This window comes from Fukomys damarensis, unplaced genomic scaffold (assembly GCF_012274545.1).
Source record: "Fukomys damarensis isolate Sample0158 unplaced genomic scaffold, DMR_v1.0_HiC HiC_scaffold_7, whole genome shotgun sequence".
NCBI classification, from domain to species: Eukaryota; Metazoa; Chordata; class Mammalia; order Rodentia; family Bathyergidae; genus Fukomys; species Fukomys damarensis.
The window spans coordinates 27,657,274-27,678,558 of record NW_022900919.1 but is presented as its reverse complement, the minus strand read 5'-3'; the positions used below and the strand labels follow the sequence as shown (position 1 = coordinate 27,678,558).

Below are 21,285 nucleotides of genomic sequence, written 5' to 3'. Positions count from 1 at the left end.
GCTGACATCAATTTTCTGGCTATGGCCCAAGGTAGAAAGAACCAACTAGAGTAATGGACAATGACCAAAGCTGAGGTCAGGGAGAATTTCCTGGGCACTGTGCTAGGCAATCTTGCAGGCATCATCTCACTGACTTCACTCAACAACTGTTTTTAATCTTAGTTAACAGGTTAGAAGCTGAGGCACAATCTAATGCAGTGACTAGACACATACTTGGGTCCACAGAACCTGAGGCCTTGCTCTACTAATGACATCACACTGCCTGGTGGCCATCCTTAGTCAGCCCATGGGCTGTCCTCACTCCTTGTGGCTGTATGCTCCACCACCTGCCAGCCAGGAATGTGCTTGGCACAGTTGCTCTGGGCCTCAGCTATGGCTCCTTACTGGACAAGTTCCTCTTTTGGGAAGGTGCTCCTCATGCCTAATGTAGGGTCACCTGAGGTATGAGCATCCTGTAGGCCATGAGGGACAGGGCCATGTTTCTCAGGAATACTGCCCCCAGGGGAAGGCTGAGGAAGAGTGGAAGGTGTGCAACAAAAGTGGGGTGGTTGGGTGGCATCATCTGTGCTTGTCATTTGGCTTCTGCTGCCAACTTGCCCGGCAGGCTGGGGCTGGGGTGGACATGGGGGCTGCCTTTCCAGAGCTCCCAGTATTTCTGCCACAAAGGTCATTCCATGTGACTTTTGTCAATCTGTGAGGTAACAATGTTATTTTTCTGTCAGGGGATACTAATGTGCGGGAAGACCCCAAAGGAGCAACAAGTAAGACCCTTTGTTTCACAATCCTCCATCTCAGGCCTTAATCTTGCGCCAAGCTAGTTAGGAAAAGCCATAGGGTCACTGAGTCCTGAAGACAGTGGCTGGGTCTTCGTGTACTCTGAAGATGGCCACGTCTACACCAGGGTGGTGAGGATGGGCCCCAGGGAGGGAGGTCCCATACCTTTTTGGTGAGGGAATCATCTGAGTCCGATGGCATCCGAGTGGAAACGTGGAAAATTACTTCCACAGTGGAGGTAGCATAGTAAGGTGCAGTCAGCCCGGTGCTGCCATTGCGCTGCAGGCCACCCATGAAGCCACAGTGGGTAGAGAGATCCACCTGGGGAGACCACATGGAGAGGAAAGCAGTCAGACATGAGCCATTCCTCCTCACTGAGTAGGGATGAGGATTTAGCAACATGAGCTATTTTCATTTCCATAACTTTCCTTCTGGTCACAAATATAATAAGGTCAGTCATAATCATTAAAAATGAAATTGCTCTGTAATGCTTCCACCTTAAAATCACTACAAAATTTTAAGGGCTTGGGGTGCAGCTCAGTGGTAAAGCATTTGCCTAGTGTGCACTAAGACCTGGGTTTGATCCCCAGCTCTTTACAAAGAGAGCAACCTCATTCCTCAATTTTGCTGTATATTTATCTTACTCCCTACCTTGAGCGTGTGTGTGTGTGTGTGTGTGTGTGTGTGTGTGTGTGTGTGTCTCCACCTATTTGCAGGCTCTATGTCCCAACTCCCCCAGGGCATGCCTGAAACCACAAAGAGTACCAAGCCACCAAATCCTATATGCTATGCATATACTTCTTTTTTCCTGTGTATACATGTTAAATTAGCACAACAAGAGATCAACAACTAATAACAGGGCAATGTTAACAGGTCATTGTAATAAAAGTTGTATGAAGGTGCTCTCTTGGAGTTATCTTTGAGGAAGCACTCAGGCTGGGTAAAGGAAGCACTCCTGCTCTATACCCAGGGTTGATGTCCAGGCAAACACACACAGACGCACTGATGGCTCCACACTGGTGGGTCTGTGGGAAGTATGCTCTCCTAAACCAGAAGAAACACTGGGAAGAGTATTTCTCTGAGTTGCTCGGTAAGGGGTACAGATGTCACACAATTTAGCAACCAGTGCTCAAGTGCCTTTCAAAAAGTTGTTCCAGTTTAGAGCTGGGGATTTAGTTCAGTGGTTCCCAGTTTACACTACTGCTGAAAATCTATGAATCAGAACTAATTTAGGGTTTTGGTGCGAATGCTCACTTCATAGTGTAACCTAAATTTTTCAACTCATCATGAAGGATTATTCTTTCAGTAAAATATCTATTCTAACACAAAAGAAATAGGAAAGTCTATTCAATGCCAAGCATACTCCAAATTAGTGTTCCAGTCTTTCCCTAAAACTTTAGTTGAGAATGTATGCTTAAATAATGCGTCAAATAGTAAATATATTTTATGACAAATAAGAAGCACCCTTGTTAGTAAGAACAATGATTTATTTTAAGGGCAATGGGTCTTGAACTAAAACACACCAGATGTCTTAGAAAGTACAGTCTTGACTTTGATGTAGTCTCACTCTGTCCCCATCTTTCAGCAGGCCTCTTACTCAGGCTGAACCCTGAGTGGTAAGCTGTGCTCATGTACCCTAGAGTTTCTCTTTAGCTCAGATAACTGAAAAACCAAAACAAAAGAAAATGTTTAAAAAGAAAATAATTTTAGGTATTTTGATTTCCATTGTAAGTACTCTAAATTGTTTTCAGGTGCCGCACTTAGGTTCCTAGGAGACAGATATACATCTGTTTGTGCGTGCATGTCAGGGTATCAATCAAGAAAATGCTAACATTTTCAATATCAGTCATCCTAGGGATCTATGTTAGGAAATAGGTTGATAGGTAACTATTATGGCTACTTTACTGTAGTTTCATTTCAGCTTTTGACTTCACCCAATGCTTCCTTCACATTTTCACCTACCAAGCCACTATTCTTCTCTGATCTCTATACTATGGCCAAAGCCATGGCTTCTCTGCACACATTTTTCCTCTTTTACTAAAAACTGTGTAGAGCTAAGTTAGTCCATCTGACTATACAGCTCTGACATAAAGCAGATGAAAAAATAGCACAGGGAAACTCGAGGAGAAGCAAGAATTCACATACAAGGTACTGAAAAAAGGATTCTTCAGTTCCTGCTCTCTACCCATGAATGTAAAACCACAGGTAAGAGTAGTTCATACACAACTTTAAACAGTGGTGGTCAAAAAAACTCCTACTGGATGAAATTACCTCCCATCCAAGACCAGCAACGAAGTCTTCATAAGCTTGGCTTCCTCTTTCATTGGAGAGGATCGAACACTTGTCTTCCTGACCTTCAGCAATGTAAAACACTGCAATTTTGTGTGTCTCCCGGCTATAAATTTTTAAATTTAAATAAGTTAGAATTCTCACATATAAAGTTTTATTTTGTTGCTGCCACCAGTATGATTCCTCTTCTGGTGAGTTTATATTCATTGAGAATTTCCTGGGAGTCACTCACTTTCCTAAAACATGTTGACACAAAATCTCATCTTTGCAACTGCTCTAAGGAGATGGGCACTATTATTACCTCACCTCACAGATGCGGTTGAAAGGGGGCACAGAACAGAAGTTGAACAAAAAGTGAACAAAGCAAGCAGAAGACTGGGAACTCAAGCAAGACACTGTGGTTCCTAAGATTACCTGCTCAAATGCAAGATGCACTCAACAGCAGCAGGTAGCTGCATTTGGCAAGTTCTCTCCTTTTTGGGGCAACGAATAACATCTTTAAAAGATTTCAAATAGACACTGATTGTGAGCAGGCTGATGTGGCTACCCACATTTTACTGTCTACATCGAGATAAGGCTATTGGGTAGCCCCATGACTGCAACTGCATACTACATCCAATCTTTATGAGAAACTTCTTCCAAACACACACACACAGGTGTTCTCTCTGTGGAAGGGTATGCAGACCCTATGCTCTGACTTTCTGATGGTACTGGCAGGGTGGACTAATGTCTGAGGAAATTTCTTTTGGCCATATTAACCCTTCATCTGCTTGAGCCATGATGAATTTGGGACAGTTTACTGTCAAATCAAGATGACCTACTTTGAACCAAGGAATCTTGTCTTTTTATTTTTTTGCACATCTAGTGTGGGATTGGTGCATAGCAGGTGTTCCCGCCAAACTGTTAAATTGACCAGTTTATGATGGTCTAATTGGGTGTCTCAGTAACCAGCTTCTACAAGTTACACTGGGGGAAAGTGCCCAAATAACCTTCAAGCAATGTGGTGATAGTTTAGAGATGAAAACATTTTTTATTCCAATAGCGCTTTAGTGAAGAATCACTCCTGCAATGCCCCATCATCATCCATGAGTTTTACTATAGCCTGTGATTTTTAAATATTAAATAACCACTTTCAGAGTAGTTCTACTCTTCTCTTTTGCACTACTGAAAAATTCTGAAAAATCTCATAGAAAAACTATCAAGTGCTTAACAATACAGAAATATTTTTATTGTCGAATACAGTATCTCCACATTGTAATCTGATTAGACTTCCACATGGTAGAGCTGGCTTCATATTTTAACAAATTTTCTAATTTTTCCTTCTGTATGGGTTGTTTTTCTACCCAATACACAGGACTAATCGAAATTCAACTAAAATATTATATACAAATCGCTAGAGGAAATGTCTCTTATTCTATTCACTTGGTACTTCCCATGTAGTTTTCATATAATAAATATGCTTGGAACAATAATTTTAAAATCTAGAAAGGAAGGAAGGGAATAAAAAGAAAAACAAAAAATACCTGTGGCTGGGCATGTGATCACACCTGTGATCCCAGCACTCAAGAGCTGAGATAGGAAGATTATGAGAACAAGGCCACCCTGCATTAGTGAGTCCCTATCTCAAAGGAAGAAACAAAAAACACTTGCAATTTGAACATATAAAAAACAAAACTGTTGAGCTGGGCATGGTGACTCATGCCTATAATCCTAGCGCTCAGAAGGCTGAGGAAGGAGAACTGCTATGAGTTCTAGGCCAACCTGGATTACACAGTAAGTTTAAGGCCAGCTGAAGTACATAGTGAAATCCAGTCTCAAAAAAAACCCTGTTACTAATCTAGGATGCATTTTTGCCTATAAATATGAAGTATGAGAAACTACTATATTGTTACACAAGTAATTTTACACCTAAAATATTTGTGAGCACTTTTAAGAAATCTTGGTAAGATACACAAAATAAAATTCACCATTTTAGCTTACTTTTGATGTCAATACTTTTATATGGTGTGCTTCTATAATAGTTATTTGTGGTATTGTGGTGATGGACCTATTATATTGATGTCATATCCCAAATCATTATCTAGTTGTTCGCATTTTAAAGATATTTTCATATTATTTTTCCTTAAAGATAACCCTTAAACTTTAAATCTTTTGACAAGACTTTTATGTCCTTAAAATAAATTCAGAGAGGACTGCTTGGTCCCTAGGCTTTCTAAGGCTCTGATACCCACTTTGCTGTGCCCAGGAGGCAGGATGTGCTGGGCTCTCCCCAGGTGTCTCCCTTAAAGGGAACAGGTGCTGCAAGGAGGGAAGGTTTTGTGGTAATGGATCCTACTGTGCACGTGCATGTATATATGATGCTGTAGTAGACATCTTATGCTCCCAGACAGACAGAGAGAAAGAGAGAAAGACAGACAAACTTGTCCTCATGGAGTAGGGAGCCCTGAATTTGCAACACCACTAAGAAGCTCCTCAAATCTGACCAGCTCATCACAGGAGCTGTGATAATTGGGGCTCAGGTAATGACAACAGTAATCCTGACCTTTGCCCTAGAAGGCTGTCTTAATGAAAGAAACAACAACAAAAAACTAGAGCTATTCAATTTCTTTTTGCAGCTTTCTGTACATATTAAAAAGTCCTCAGCATTTAACTTCTCTCTGTTCTATAGACATTATATATGTAAAAACAGCCTTGGCTTTCTGTTTACTCTTAAAGTTGAGGCTTTTTCTGTCATAGCTACTCATGGTCATCAAGCCCTTATTAACCCAACCTAGAGGCAGTGCTCAGCCCCAATGATGCTATGAAGGAAAGGTGACCTTTCCTTGTCATGCTCAACAAATTTCACATCTCCCAAAATGTTAGCACCACAGTGCGCCTGCTAGGAAGCAGACAGCATGTCTGGCCCTATTACAGCAGTCTTTGAAATGGTAATTGGAACATCAACAGTGCTTCATATCCGTAAGCTGCACATCCAGTGCATGGAGGGGCAGGTAATTCAGGAACATGGACATGAAACCAACAATTTCCCTTCCTCATTAGGATGTGTTTCTCTCTTATTGTAGGAATGGGCAAGAATAGCTCAGTTTTCTTGTGCTGTTACATAAAAGAGCCAAACACAGAATCCATGATTTTCACACTGCTTACTCCACCCACTGTGGTGGCAAGACCCATATTTTAGGAGTCCTGCTATGATTTGTATGTCCATCCATCACACTGTTGTCTTTGCATCTTTGATAACTTCAGAGTCTGCAATTGCATGAGTGTCTGTGTCTGACTTTCATAGAGACATGTCAGGAAAGAGCTATGCTTTTACAGGAGTGATGTACATTGACACTGGAAATAAATAGAAATGTCCTGACTGAAGGCTGAGGGACAAGAAGTAATTTGTTTACTATCTGACCAATCTGCAGAAGAGTCCAGCTGAAGAGTTCCAGACTTAGTTCCTCCTTCCCTCCCCAAAAAGAACCTCGAAAATACCCTTTAACCTAAAATAAACAGATACAAAAGTAGATGGCAGGCCGGGGATTTGGCTCAGTGGTTCTGCTGCCTGCCTCACAAGCATAAGGGCCTGAGTTTGATCCCTGGTATCAAAAAAATAAAAAAGAAAAAGAAAAGTAGATGGTGAGAAGATACTAAATCCAGGAGTTTGGGTTGTAAGTGAATTTTAATCAAGGGACATAAGATTGCCAATCAGCAACCCAGAGCTATATTTTACTGCAACAGCACCCCCAGGGAGCTAATTCAATTGCACCTCATGCAACTAAAGCGCATTAACATTCAACAAATTGGCCACAATTACAATACCAATGTATTCACATAATACTGAGAAACGGAATAATTCAGCATATGCTAGAAAAGCTGAGTTTGGGACCCACATGACTGCTAGTTGAACACTGAAGAACAAGAGGGAAAAGGAAGTGAATCCCTGAGCTGTTCACAAGAAATCCCTCATGGAATTTCCAAAGAACTTGGTCTCTGCTCCCTTTGTCTGCAGAAAAGAAGCACCTCAGGCAGGAGCACAAATCTGAGGAAGGGCACTGCAAAGAACAGCTTCAGCTTCTTCATTTCTTTTAGACTCAGATCTTTGTAAGTCTCATTTGATGAATTAGGAAATAAAGACACCTGAGATGGCCATGGAGATGTGGGCCTTGGGGCTGAGGACAGTTCCCTTCCCTAGGGTCAGCTAGAGTGAATCATTTCAGCTTTGTGTATTTCTTGATACTAAATTATTTGTCACTTCTCCGAAGAGTAGTATGGCCACCTAGAAGCAATGACTCTCACTTGGCTTCTCCAGAGTGAGTGAGGCCCCCAACCACCATGCAGGGACTTATGCCTATACTCAGAGCACGGGGCGAGCATGGGCCTCAGTGTTAATGTGGCTTCAGGAAGCTCTGGTATCCTGAGGGGCAGGGAGACAAACAGGAGGGGAGAAGAGTGATGAAGAGAAATGGAGAAAAAAAAGAAGTGAAGGAAACCTATATACACCCAACTCCCAGACAGAAGACAATTCAAGTGAAGTGTCTTCATTCTAGATGTTTTTGAAGGAGTAAAGGACATAGAACTGTGAGAAAGCTTGACATGATTTTATATTTTATCTGCTTGGCCCTTTGTGGCATGGCAAAGGTGCTTAAAAAAAATAAAAGTCATCTTACAAGTATGATTTATATACTTTCTGAGGGGAAGTGGCTACTCTGCTGGGTATGAAGTCTTTTGAAGATCGGCAAGCTCTCTCCTCCTGAATGGGACAGCTGGTCTTCAGGTATTTCAAAGAAAAGTGTAACTGAAATTTACTAGATACTGCATTTATATTCTGTTCAAGAATTCAAACCACCAAAGAAGGATTACAGTGGTTAATCTGATATATCAATTATAGTGGCATGAATCAAGAATTTGTCTGATAATGAAATTTAGGAATGTGTTACTGAGTTTTGATCAGAATGCTAAAATAAACAACCCAAACAATAAGACAGCCACCTGCTTAGTGACTCATTCCCTAAGTGCCAGGCAGGAGAAGCTGGTGCCTTGTAATGGAAGCTGGCACAGTGGGTGAAGGGATGGTTAGGCAAATGAAGTCAAGAGTTCCAGTAATATCTCTAAATGCCAACTTAGGACTTGTCATGCCAAAGTTGCAGGTCTATTATTTCTCTTTCTTCTTGCTTCCACACTATCCTTTAAAACATAAAGCTCAAACATATTTTAAAATTAAATTTAAGTAAGGAGTAAGAGCCAGGTATGGTATGTACACGAGTAATCCCAGTACTGCGGAGGCTGAAGCTGGATGATTACTGTGAATTGGAGGCCAGCCTGGGTAACATAGTGAGTTCAAGGCCAGCGTGACCTACAAAGTGAGAACCTGTCTCAAAAACAAAATAAAACACAACAACAAGAAGGGAGTAAAAAAAACATATAGGGAGAAGAGTATTTTACATAGGCTTGAGGAAAATAGCTTGAAATTTTTTTCTTTCTTTGGGGTGGGAATATTTGGATATTCCTAAGGCAATAAAAGAAGAACAAAGCTGTTTTTTTAAAAGTGTTTTTAAAAAACTAAATAAAGATTATGGAAGAAGTTTTCTCTTTTTAAGACTTCTGAGCATGTTATATACTGAGCCTGTCCTTATTCTTCACTTGGTTAGTTCTGGTAACATGCATTTTCTCAAATCATGAACTTCTCAGTGTTGCGAGTGCATCTTTAGAAATGCTCCTGTGCTGTTTAAGAAAGGGTGGACCTGAAACTCTGATGGTTCTGGAGCATGAGGCTAATTAGCAGATGGCTATTAATCACCACTCGCTGGTTTCAGCCTCTCCAGTGTTCTAAGCAGGACTACAGAATATCGGCACATTGTGCCCATCCTGGTCTGTAAAGGTGATTTCATAGGGCTTCAAGTAACACCACCAAGGTTTTATCAGAAAAGAGCAGGTTGCAAAGAATGAAGGAGGATCAGTACCCACTGGCTGCCACCTAGAAAGGTATTCAATCACAAGCTGATGTTCTTGGGAGCCCTGGCTTCTTAGGGTACTATTCCAAGCACGTACTATTCCTTCAAGGTAAAGCACCAGATTCTAGGTCTAGCACCACCATTGGGTATCTGCAGGCATGCTTGTCCCTACAACTGTATCTGGCCTGTGTACACAGGAAGACAGCAGACAAAAGCAGTTTGATGTACTTTCACATACCACTGACGGGAGTCCAGATTTTTCAGCTCTCTCAATAATTTTGAGTTTTTCTTCAACAGATGAAAATTCTTCCTAGAAAAAAAAAATGGATGGAAGTAAAAGGTCACATGGCCATGGTTCAGTTCTGTTGCTCTCCAAAACAACCCTTCATCCACCCACCTACTACTTCACTCACTGAAGGCATGACAGAGACCTTCAGAAGGAGCTCCATTCTCTTACAACCTGCAAGGAATCAAGACTTCAACACAGCCCACTGCTACCCAGTGCCCTGGATGACTCTGGCCAATGAGTGTGTGCTTATATATACTTGTTTGTGCCTCTGGTTCCACTGTTAGCTGTGCTGCAAGGCTCTGTTCCCTCTGCTCCACTACGGTTCCCCTTGAACTTCTGCACCCCATCCCTTATCAGATGTGGATCATCCCCACCTCCCTCATGAGACCTCAGGTTAGACTGCGGCCAATGCACTCTGTAGTTCATTTGCATCTTACATAAAAGTCAAAATAATAATGGACAGAGAGATAAGTAAAATACACACAGAGAAAATGCCTGATACTCATTAAAGTATCCACTAGGTATTAGAATTCAATTTGTGCACCAAAACAGCACAGTTAGCTTCATTTCTAGTTTTAATTTAGCAGGTGGAAATAATTTGTAAATACTGAAATAGAAAAAAAAAATCTCCATTTCTAGTCTTTAGAGAACTATCAGGTGAAAACAAGGATGAAATAACTGGAGGATCAGCTTGCACCATTACCTTCTGTCCCAAGAGTTCATTCCCAAGTCATCGAGCAGCAGCCTGCAGAAATAGAAGGGTCCTTGGGGCTCCACTGGGGAGGGCTGCCCTTGGTTGGTGACCTTCATGGTGGAGGCCGAGTTACACCTCTGAACATGCTCATCCTCCTGTGCATTCTGGCGCAGGATAACCTCAATAATTTCCTTCTCCTGCTCACTGTTCATTCCATACGGGGGTAGGGAAGGCTCATTTAGCTTTAGCTGAGATGGCAAGAGGCATTCAGGGCTCATGTGGCCAATGTTCTCAAGCAACTTGTCCAGCACATCATCCTCCTCTTCTGTCTGAGGAAGATCTTTCTGCGGCCCAATGTTCTGAGGATGGCAGCTGGGAATCCGAAAGGGGGGACTGCACCTGCTGGGTGCTGGGCAGCCCTCCAGAGGTCCATAGAGCACCTTCCCATCCCAGGAGTACTTCCCTGAAACGTCTCGCACAATGACCCGCACATCTGAGACGGCGCCCCCTGGGGACCTGCCACTCATCCCCTCTGCAGGCATCTGCAGGTAAGAGATGAGGGTGCTGTCATTAAATACAAAGAGCTGCAGGTTTGGGCTCCGGAACACCTCGGGGGACAGCTCGGCACCCTCAGTGTGGGTGTTATCATGGTTCTCGCTGACTAGGCTGTGCAGCACAGCCGGGCCCCCAGCCAGCGGGTAGTGACCCAAGTGGTTGACCAGGTGTGCCATCACCATGCGGGCGGTAAGTGGGATCAGCTCCAGGCTCCTCCTTTTTCTCTCTGTGAGCATAGGAAGAAGCACAGGACAACAGGGAGTGAGGTCAAAACCCAACCCCAGACTTCAGAACATTTTTTTTAGTCTAAGAATACTTTTCATCTGTTCTGTTTTTTATACTAATTCCATTTGAATTTGAAAATTTAACTTAAATGGATTGATAACATAAACATCTAATTCAAAAGGGATACTTAAAAGTCTGTAGACACAGGAATAAACAAGAGATTCTCCCCATTCTTGAAGAGTTGGGGGCTCAAGGAGTTCTGGTGAGGATACCAGTCCTCACTGAGGGGTCAGGAGGTAGCCTTGCTCCTCTCCAGGGGCTAGGGTATACCTCACATGGGAATCAATCATGCTTGGGGCTTCTGGAATAGATTGGAAGCAATGTGCTAAATAATCATGATACTTTATGCTTTGTTGTTAGGGCATTTTAAATATTTAAGAGAATCTGTCATATTGATAAATCATGGAAATAGTTAGAATGCTTTAACTAAATTTAAATGCTCAAGAGAAACTGATTTAAAAATTTTTAATACTTATAATGCATACAAAGACTTTGATAACTGTTAGGTACATAAAGGCCTTGTAAAATGAGGCAGAAAGGAGAAGCAGATAACGAATCCATGAATACACACTGAAATGACTACTTCAGAGCAGTTAGGGAAATTTCAACCAGCCAAATTTATAACATGCCTTATGCATTAATCTAAGAACAAGTAAAAATAAAATAAAACTGTTAATTTTAACCAAAAACTAGATATTTAAATAAACTAAGACTTATAACATAAGCTTAAAGTTTTAAGAAATACTTAGTTTTTAAATTCACAATATGAAAAACCAAGTAGTAAAACATAAGTAACTTTAAATATATTTTTTCATGGTATATAAATGTATTTTTTCCTTAAGCATTAAAAATCCAACTTATTTATTTGTAACACATCAATTTTATGACTTACAAATCCTAGAGAGAATCAATAAAATCCTGAATCTAAGAAATTCTGGGTAAAGACCAAGTAGAACAACATTATCCTGAGTTTTCTTGGATTTCATGTTGTTTTTAAAATAAACATGATATATGCATTCAGTAATGGATAATTTCATATCAAAAGACTCAATTTTCAGAAGCAGAGGAGCTCACCTACATCCATCTCTGAAATTAAACTCTCCTAGCCCTATGAGAAGTGTGTACAATCCCACACATTTACGACAGTTAATGCTCAAATTCAATGCTCAAGCTAAGAACTGTTAATGCCCCAAAGGGCACACATGAAGCCGCTGGGATTTTGTAGGTTCCTAGTGGGTATGACTTCCTAGTAAAGAAGCTATGGTGACTAAGGTCCACTTAGGACCTGGTAGAAAATAACAATTAGAAAATCACCTTCCCTTTGCTTTTACTCAAAAGGGTTGTGTTTTCAATTTGAGAATAAAGGCAAATGTATTTTATGAATGTGTTTGAATTCTACAATAGAAAATTAATCTAGTCACACAGATCATAAATCATGACACAAGGACACATCTAATAAAAACCTGGAAGTACTGAAAAGTAATAATCCCTCTTTTCTGGCACACTTCAGTTAAATTATTTGCTGTGTGTTCCGTGAGGACAAAGAGAAAATCTATACCCCACTGATGAAAAAAAGCTCACGAACTATTAAAAAATATATTCCAAATTTCTTGATTTTTTTCCCTAAATTTACAGATAGAATGTAAAAGCAGGATGTTAGGTCATCCTTTCATTCTGGTGTTTTAGAGTCCTCTTCCACGTTCCAGCAGTTTTAATACAGGGCACCTGTGGCTGCTGCTGGCCTCACTGTCCCTCACTTGTAACTTTATTTGAAAGTCGTAAATATAATCAAGAATTAGGCAACTGTCTAAGAAAGAATCATTAAAAATAACAGTTAAATAATATTGCTTATAAGAAACCTTATCTGACTAGAAATAGTTTTGTAATGAATGATGAATTATGATATTGAGTGAAAAACATGGGTGTGTTTTATTTAACCTGAAAGTTCTCATCTTTATCTGTCCTCTTCAGTCCTTAACAGGATAGAGCCAACTAGCAAGAGTACCTGTGTATACCAGTATGTTTTAAAACTTCTGGCTTTTTATCTTAGTTAACATCATAGAGCACTTTAAAATTCATCAGAGAAGTTTAAGCAATTACTTTGAGTACTACAGAACTCTGTCGGGAACTTCTATACAAGGTTCTGAGGTTTTCTTGGAGAATAAATATTAAAATCAAAGAAGAGTGTACTTTGAAGGAAAACAGTACCAAAATTTAAGTGCTCATTTTTAGTTTCTTCCACTTTCATAAACTGACTAGTCCTTTGCTATTTTCAAGCGACAAGTCACAGTAAATGGTGAATGAGTCTAGCACCATGTGGGTAGGTGTCCGCTCACCACTTTAGGAAGTTAATTTCTTAAAAGACTTGGATTGTAAGATGGGCAACAACAAAAGAAACAGATCAAGATTGACTTTAATTAAAAATATTGTTTGAGGGCCAGAGATTTAGCTCAGTGGTTCTGCTGCTTGCCTCACAAGCACAAGCTCCCAAGTTTGATCCCTGGAACCAAAAAAAAAGTGTGTGTGTGTGTGTGTGTGTGTGTGTGTGTGTGTGTATTGTTTGAATTTATAAGTATGGGAGAAATTTGGGAAGGTACTGCAGTTAACAGGGTGGAATTTCAGAAAAGACAATCAGATGATAACCAAGTGGCAGGACGATAGTGTGAATGTACCATGTACAATCCATAATCTCTATAGCTCAGGAATCTTTAGTCCATTCAATGGCCAAACCTCTGAGTAAACAACGTATTTCAGGAACTTACTCATTAAATCTCAGGCTCCAATTCTACCTCTATTATTTCTGACCAGCACAGCCTGGAGAAATTCCCAACCTCAGTCTAGTCATCAAACAAATAGAGCAAAAATCTGGGCTGTCGGATTTCCAGCCCTTGCTCATGTCCCTAACCCCAACTCTAGACCTTCATTCCTGCCTGAACCACGTTCCCGCCTCACAAGCACAACCCTGGTGCTCTGTGCCCTTCCCAATGGCAGCCCAATGGATCCCTCTCTCCTCTGTACCCAGGACCCCATAGGAGGGGTCTGTCTTCAGGTTAGGCCATTGCATAGGGCACCTGCTCTGGTGATCTTGCCAGACCAGCCACTCTGCCCAGTCCTCTTGGGACAAACGTAAAACCAAAAACACATGCTGGGAAATGAAGCTGCTCCCTCCTGTCTCTCCCTTGCCTTTCCTGGGGTTTGGAGATGCCTGCACTGCTGCATATCCTCAGCACCGCTGCCCTCTTCTCCAGGCTTCTGAGAAACGACTCCTTCTGGGTCCCTTTCCACTTCCTTGGCTCTGCTACCCTGGTGATGCTTCTTTATTCCTTTTTGCTTAAGGGTGGTTTTACCCTCAAGGATCCATTCTTGAAACTATGTTTCTAACTTGAGAAGTACCTAAGATTTTCATAGGTTACCTAGCACTCCACAGCCATATTTTTTAAACTTTTAATTTCGTGACAACTGAAGATCTATATGCATTTGTAAAAAATCACCAATCAAACAGACCACTAGTTTGGAAGCCACATGCTAAGAGGAGGAAATAAGGAAGGCAAAATTCCCATCAGAGAGGACTCTAGACATCAGGATTTCAAACAGCCAGAATGGACAAAGGCTATAATCTTTCCCTTTCTTGACAGTAAGGATTTACATCAAGAACAATACTCACCCTCTTCCACAGTCAGCAGGTTGCCCAAATCTGCTGAGGAATGGCACTGGACTGGCTCAGAGCTCCTCACACTGGCCAGGGGCAGGAAGGGGTCATAATCCACAGAGGACAAATCGGCCAGGGTCAAAGTATAGTGACTCTGCTGGGTGTATGTGCTCGAGCCACAGACACAGCAGTGTAGAACCTGTGGGAGAGACAAGGGAACCACAATGTGGGTGCTACCACCTCCTGTCCCCAGATAGTCTATCCAAGTACCATGGCACCAGGAGCTGAGACTCCTGTGTAGCAGTGCTTCAGAACACTGAGTCTCTTACATGCTTAAATATCTTCTTGCTATTAGCAGTTTATTTTTCTCTTTCACATCGATGACAATGAAGTGTATTCTCAAAGTAAAGGGAAAGCAAAAGTGAAAATTGTTCCTGTCACCAGTCTGTGTGACTGCATACACCTAAGTCCTCCTCCATCCACCCAAGGTGACACGAGCAGGAGGACCTAAGTCAGAAAATGGAGTGTGGTGTAGGAGAAGCCACTCATAGTGGAGGAACAAATGAACATAATGAGTAGATTCCACCAGCAAACTGCATGACAGTTCATAAGTTTAAATTAGTGTAACTCATGACCCCATGATTTTTAAAGTACAGTTTAGTGTCCTCAATTTACTTTTTGAAGATTTATTTAGGGCAAAGAGATTACTGGAACCATTAACTTTTTTCTACCTTTGATAAAGAGATTTGTCAAACATCCTCTGGATATTCCTATATTATAGTTCTTTTAAAAAATTAAGTAGAAACAGACTATGTTCCATGAAAATTGGGCTATTCTAACTAAATAACAGTTGTTCAAAGATTCTAGAAGACAATCACATAGGAATGCAATATCTTTAACTTGGTAACAACCGCCTTTCTATAGCAATATCTCATCTGCTTTTGCTCCTTTAGTTATTCATTGTTTTAAAATGTTTTAACTCACCCCAAATCCTTTTCACAAGGCCCTAGATAAGAAAGTGAAAGAACAGAACATGCTTTGGTAGTTTTCTGACACAGGTCCCCAGCCTGTGCCCTGAGGCCCCAGTGGAGACTCACCCTGTAGATATAATCCAACAAGGGCACCCGAGATGGGTGCTGTTCCTCCAGGACCGAGGTGGACACCGGGTGTAGAAGGGTGCTCACTGGCAGGGCCATGCACCAGTCCAGGAGGCAGAGGAGCAAGGACACAATGAACTGGAGGAAGAAACACAATGGCCCTTACAATGTAGCCTAGGTGACAATGAACCAGAGAACTATCCCTGCACACAGTAGTTACTCGGGGACACACAAATGCTCTTGAGGTCATCAAGTAAATAAGTAAATAGTGTTTCCACAGGCAATACCTGAAATACCACTTATCATACTTTCTTACATTAAAAAAAAAAAAAAACTTCAGGGGAAAGTTAATAATGTGCCACCTACCTTCTTATCTGCTTCCACTGAGGAGTACTCTGCACTTGGTAAAAGAAAAGCAATTGTGGCCACAAGGATCTGCATAAAAGACAAATCACCAATCAAACAGACCACTCGTTTGGAAGCCACATGCTAAGAGTCTCAGGGTGGCCTTGCAACTAAGCCCAGCCTGGTGCCAGCTCCCTGGAGGGAGGTGACAAAGAACTGTGGGATTCCTGTATGTGTGGTCTTGATAATCAGAAGGCATAAGGTCATATATGGCTCCCACCTGCTCTGCTGGTGGGGAACTGGGGATCCCAAGGAATGTATAGTTTCTTTCTACTCACCTATTCCACCATCATCAGTCTCCTTACTTTCCACAGTGCCATCCAGATATTTTGAAAAGACTCATGAGAACGCTGCTGTCTCATCTTCTTATGTCAACCCAGACTCTGCCCACTGCCCTGCACAATAACACCCTCTCATCCTCAAAAGGTTTCCCGTTCTGATGACCTCAACCCAACCTTAGATTCCATGGCATGTTATATTCCCATGTCCAAAGATCTATTACATTCTAGGTCACTTAAGGTAAAAAATCACCTGTGATTTTTGATGTATTTCAAGGGAACAAAGTGATCTCCCCAGTGAACTTTGTCTAGGTCTGAGAGGAAATAAATCAGCATCATCTCTTCTTTCTCCCTGTGATTGCTTAGGGGAACAAATCAAATTTCCTCAGAGTCACCACTGGCTATATAAAGGACAGGTGTGTTTTTAAAAGTGCAGCTATAAAGACTGTCAGGAACGGATGCACCTGTAAGTCAGGCAAGTGAGGGCACCTGCTTAGATGACAGCAGAGCGCCGTGGCTGGAACTCCAGTATGTTCTGTGCAAGAAGATCCTTTTCCTTCTCCTTCAGAGGTGACAATGGTAGTCATCTCATTATAGCTGAGAATCCTGCTATGGCAGAGTATGGTCTAGGGCTTCAGTCTGGGAGGATTCCTGCTTTACACAGCAGTCACCCCTCCACCCTATGTGGAGGGCATTATAACCAGCTGCCCACTCCTTGCTGGCACCATCCAAATTACTGTCAGTGAATGAAACTCAGTCTACGAAAGGACTCTTTGTTGTGGTCATGTCTGCCTTTAAATCGCCTGGAGTATCAGCCTCTGCCCTATAACACTGCTGGCTTCTTTGCATGGTGCCTAGAATTACAGCTGAGAGGAGCCCAAGATGGACTCATAGCAATTTATACCTTTCACTAGCAATCATTTGGGGATCTATAATTAAATGGATATCAAGGATGCTGAAAAGGAGAAGTGCGTGTGTTAGTGTTACAGGGAAAGGACTTACTTCTGCCATTTTCCGAGGCAGGGAGATTTCAAATATCTGAAGTTTTCCCCAGTAGGAAACCAGCAACTGAAGAACATCACAAGCTACCTGAGCCACGATTTTGTTAGGAAACTACAAAAGGAAACAAAATGTCAAAGTAAATATATAACCTAATGTGCATTATTCACAAGATAGAACAAATGGATTCCCAGTTCCATATATATTACACAACATATGTTTTGCATTAACACATGATGAAAACTATGTCTGTTTAACAGAGAAGTTACACATAACCATACCAGCACTCTGTAACTGCCTTTTGTCTAGCCTAGCCTTGCTTATTTACACAATGTTGTATAGAAACAAGTAGCTGCTATTTGACCACTTGGAAATTAAAACCATAATTTTAAATTATTTATTCAGCTCACTTACATCATAGTTTTTACAGCTGGAGGAAATCAAAGTACAGTACATTGTTGAGTAACCCCTGTGTGCTGAACCTTTTACAGGAATTTCATTTTTCCACTGGTAAATCTTTACTGATGGCTCTGTAAGGCAGATGCTATCCTCATTTTACACATGGAGAAACAGGAATTAATCAAATTGATTTGTATCCAGTGAAATGAAACTTGACCCCCAAATAGCATAGGAAATGTGGAAATTTAGAGACCACAGGACACAAGTCAAGAATCGTGGTACATTGGATAACTTTGAGTATGTCTCCTGTGGCTGGCACATGTCCAAGGGGTTCTGGATGTTCCCATCTCTTGTGAAAAGGTCTTGGTTGATTGTGCCAGGGTAATGAGTGCACCCTAGGCTTCTCTTGCTGCCAGAACCCGGGAACTCTACTGCTACCTGAACAAAAAGATTCATGGATAATCCTGTAACACTGGTCTAGAATAACCTCACTCCATGCTATGGGAGGCAGATAACTATGCAAATAGGATATCCCCAAAAGGTCAGTGTTCGGCACTGGTGACAAACGTGCAGCATGAAGAAAAAGTGAGGAAAAGATGACTTATTTTAGTTTTGTAGAACATAGTGAGACTGGTCTCCACGAGAGGGCCAGATAAACCTAGGACCATAATACCCATGCAGGCACCCAGACACCAGACTCCAGAGGAAAAGTGCTGCGAGGGGAGCAACAGGTGGGGCTAAAGGTGGCCTCATCTCCAAAGGCAGGAGGCCAGGTGTTTGACAGCATGGTGCCCACATGGGTGAGTGGGGTCCCTGGGCATGCTCGCTGATGGGGCACAGAATGAGTGGCCCCACCCCGTGTGCCAAGCCACACCCACTTCACCCCAGGGGGTGGGGGTTCTAAAGGGTACAGCACCAAGCTAGGGCTGCACAGAACCGTTCTGGGCTCCTAGCTCTGGGGAACACATGGGTTTGGGGAGGGTGGTAGCGAGGTAGGAGATCAGTGTGGGGCAAAGTGGTTGGGAAAGAGGGCACAACCTGTCATTCATGGAGACTCAGACATGTGCAGAACAGCTGCCAAGCCCTGGTCAGGAGAGCAATCACAGAATGCTATCTTCAATTCTTCTGGCATAAGATCAAGCAACTCTGATACAGTAGGATGGCCTACATTTGATGTCAGAATGAGATATAAAAGTTGGCAGCCATTGCCTTCTTTCTTTCTTGGTAGCCCACTCTGTTCTCCACAGAGCATAGGTATCTCCTTTCCTGCTTTAACTCTGCACTCACTCTGCAGAACACTTCTTTCAGAGAGAGTTCTTCTCCCTTGTTTTTGTACCTTTAATAAATGTAAAACCTTGCTGCTTCATTTCCTGTCCAATTCTTTAAGGACAGCAAAAGCCTGCACAGAATTCCACAGCACCCCAGGATCCCACTAACAGCATTAGGGATGGGCCACAGAGCCTCCTAGTCATGTCTCTCTTCTGGCAGGGACATACACTGGAGCCCCTCCCCTCAAAGTGGCTGCTGCTCCCCATTCTTTCAGGAACCTCCTTCCCTCCAGGTCAGGCACACCTGAAATTCATGCACGGCATGCTTCAGTGTGGTGGACACACAGGCAGGTTGTCAGCTTGCAGTGGAGCGTGAGGGCAGCAGTGGGAGGCATCCCTGGGGAACCAGGACTTCAGTCACCATCCTCTAACTGTCAGCACAGCTAAGGGAGACCTGCCTGGCTGTGTCCCAGCCCATCAAGTTCTTAGCAGTCCAGGTGGAGCCAACTTGGGCTCCCTCCTAGCCCTCCTTCCTCTCACTTCTAAAGGGAAGGGCAGGCAGCAACACCGAGCCAGAGAGGTGAGCCCTGGTGGGCGATGTCACCGTGTACCCTAGAGTCCCATGGACCACATATAGCTGTGCTTTTTCTTTCACCTATTTTTTCTCAAAATTAAAGAAAAACTGTAGGCTTTTTTGAAAATTCACAGAAATGCAAAGAAGACATCTATCCCTCTATTATTTTATTCCACAGCTCTGTTATCAATTTCTGCCTTCTATTACCTTACACTAAACATACAGTGATTTAATTAAAATAACATTTGAAAAGCAGATCTTAGAATTGAGAAAACAAGGCATCTAAACAATGAAATCAGGACTCACACTGACACAGTTTATACCCTGACTTTCCCTCAGCTCTTCCAGGAGAGGGCTTCCCTGTTCCTGGGAGCCTCTGTGGAAGAGCTGAGGGTCCTGGGGGGACGGGCAAGCCCCTCCATCAGCAGTCAGCACACTTTGCTCACCTGTGAGGTACAGGTAGTAGTGCCCCTCCATCCTAGGGACTAGCAGTAATGGCCACTGTCAGGCCAGCACCCTACTTGGCTTGAGGGAGCACCCAAGAAACCCTGGTTGGATCATTTTTCTGTCTTCACCAGGGGAGCAGCAGCAAGCACCTTTCCAGCTCCCATGATAAACTGCCCCTCCCCTGGACATGGAGCAAGAGGAGGGGCAGGTGGTGAGTGCAGAGGGTATTGTGGGGACAAGAGGCCCTGGGAAAACAGAGGGTCCAACTCTAGGCCAATCCCACTTTCCTGTCAACCCTGCTGACAGGTAGCAGATGTCCTCTTTGCCACAAGAACTGCCCAGCCTCCACAGGAACCCTGTCTGGTTACTGGGCTTGGTGTGACCACAGTTGCCAATGGGGAGGCAGTCAGTACCTTGGCCAGGGCTCGTGCGAAATGAGTCTTGGAATCACCACCTCTGCAATTTGGGGGACACAAAGATGGGGCCAATTCCAACCAAAACTGGATGTAGCAGAATGTCAAGTGACAATACCTTTAGTGTCACGCCGACCACGTTGATGGCCTCCTTCACCTGGGGGTGGCAGGTATGTTGTGTAAGTTCCTCGCAGATCCACACTCCCAGGGAGCAAATGGCAATGCACCTTTTTAAAAAGAACGAAAAGGAGGAAAATTCTCATGAGACAATATGTTTTCTTGGCATTTTCAAATGACAAAATGTTTTATACCTGTTTATTCAAAGTAACATAAATTATAGCTAATTAACAGGATGTCTTCTTCAGAGAAAAGGACAAGGGGCTTTCAATAGTCCAGTTTTCAGGACAAATAGGAAGGATAATAATGATTAGTATTTATAAAACATGGATAATATTATGAAATAGCTAAGTCAATAGCAGTGGTTTCTAAGATAAAAAAGTTGTCCTTAGAAATACATAGGGTCACTAGACAAACATAAAAAATTTGATTCATATAGAGAATCATTCTCAACTTAAATACTAGTAATGCAACCTTAAACTATATGTAATATAAAATTTGACATAAATACAAGGAAAAATAGATGAAATGCACCATAATAAGGGGCGATCTTAACAAAGCTCTACTCAGTGAATGACTAAGTTGAAAAAAATTGAAAAGATACAAAAGATACAGGATAACTGAACTGTTATTAAAAATATACAGAACCAGGGTCTGGGATGTAGCTCAGTGGTGCTGCACCTGCCTGTCAAGTGCAAGATCACGAGTTTGACCCCTGGTACCAAAAACCAAAACAAAACACAAAACACACATCACAGAGAGGAAGAGAGAGAGAGAGAGAGAGAGAGAGAGAGAGAGAGAGAGAGAGAGCACACAA

The 21,285-nt window shown here is 42.3% G+C and overlaps 1 protein-coding gene across 1 annotated transcript in view; it reads right to left on the bottom strand.

Annotated features, from left to right (window-relative positions):
* The window catches only part of Ralgapa2 (Ral GTPase activating protein catalytic subunit alpha 2), a gene marked incomplete at its 5' end in the record, with an annotated part of 268,892 nt that overhangs the window by 94,746 nt on the left and 152,861 nt on the right, over positions 1 to 21,285 (bottom strand). The window contains 9 exons of the mRNA XM_033761011.1: positions 940 to 1,095; positions 3,046 to 3,169; positions 9,238 to 9,309; positions 9,992 to 10,763; positions 14,487 to 14,670; positions 15,569 to 15,706; positions 15,935 to 16,003; positions 17,254 to 17,364; positions 20,470 to 20,578. Coding sequence (XP_033616902.1) covers positions 940 to 1,095; positions 3,046 to 3,169; positions 9,238 to 9,309; positions 9,992 to 10,763; positions 14,487 to 14,670; positions 15,569 to 15,706; positions 15,935 to 16,003; positions 17,254 to 17,364; positions 20,470 to 20,578 — 1,735 coding nt within the window. The remainder of the gene's footprint in view (positions 1 to 939; positions 1,096 to 3,045; positions 3,170 to 9,237; positions 9,310 to 9,991; positions 10,764 to 14,486; positions 14,671 to 15,568; positions 15,707 to 15,934; positions 16,004 to 17,253; positions 17,365 to 20,469; positions 20,579 to 21,285) is intronic.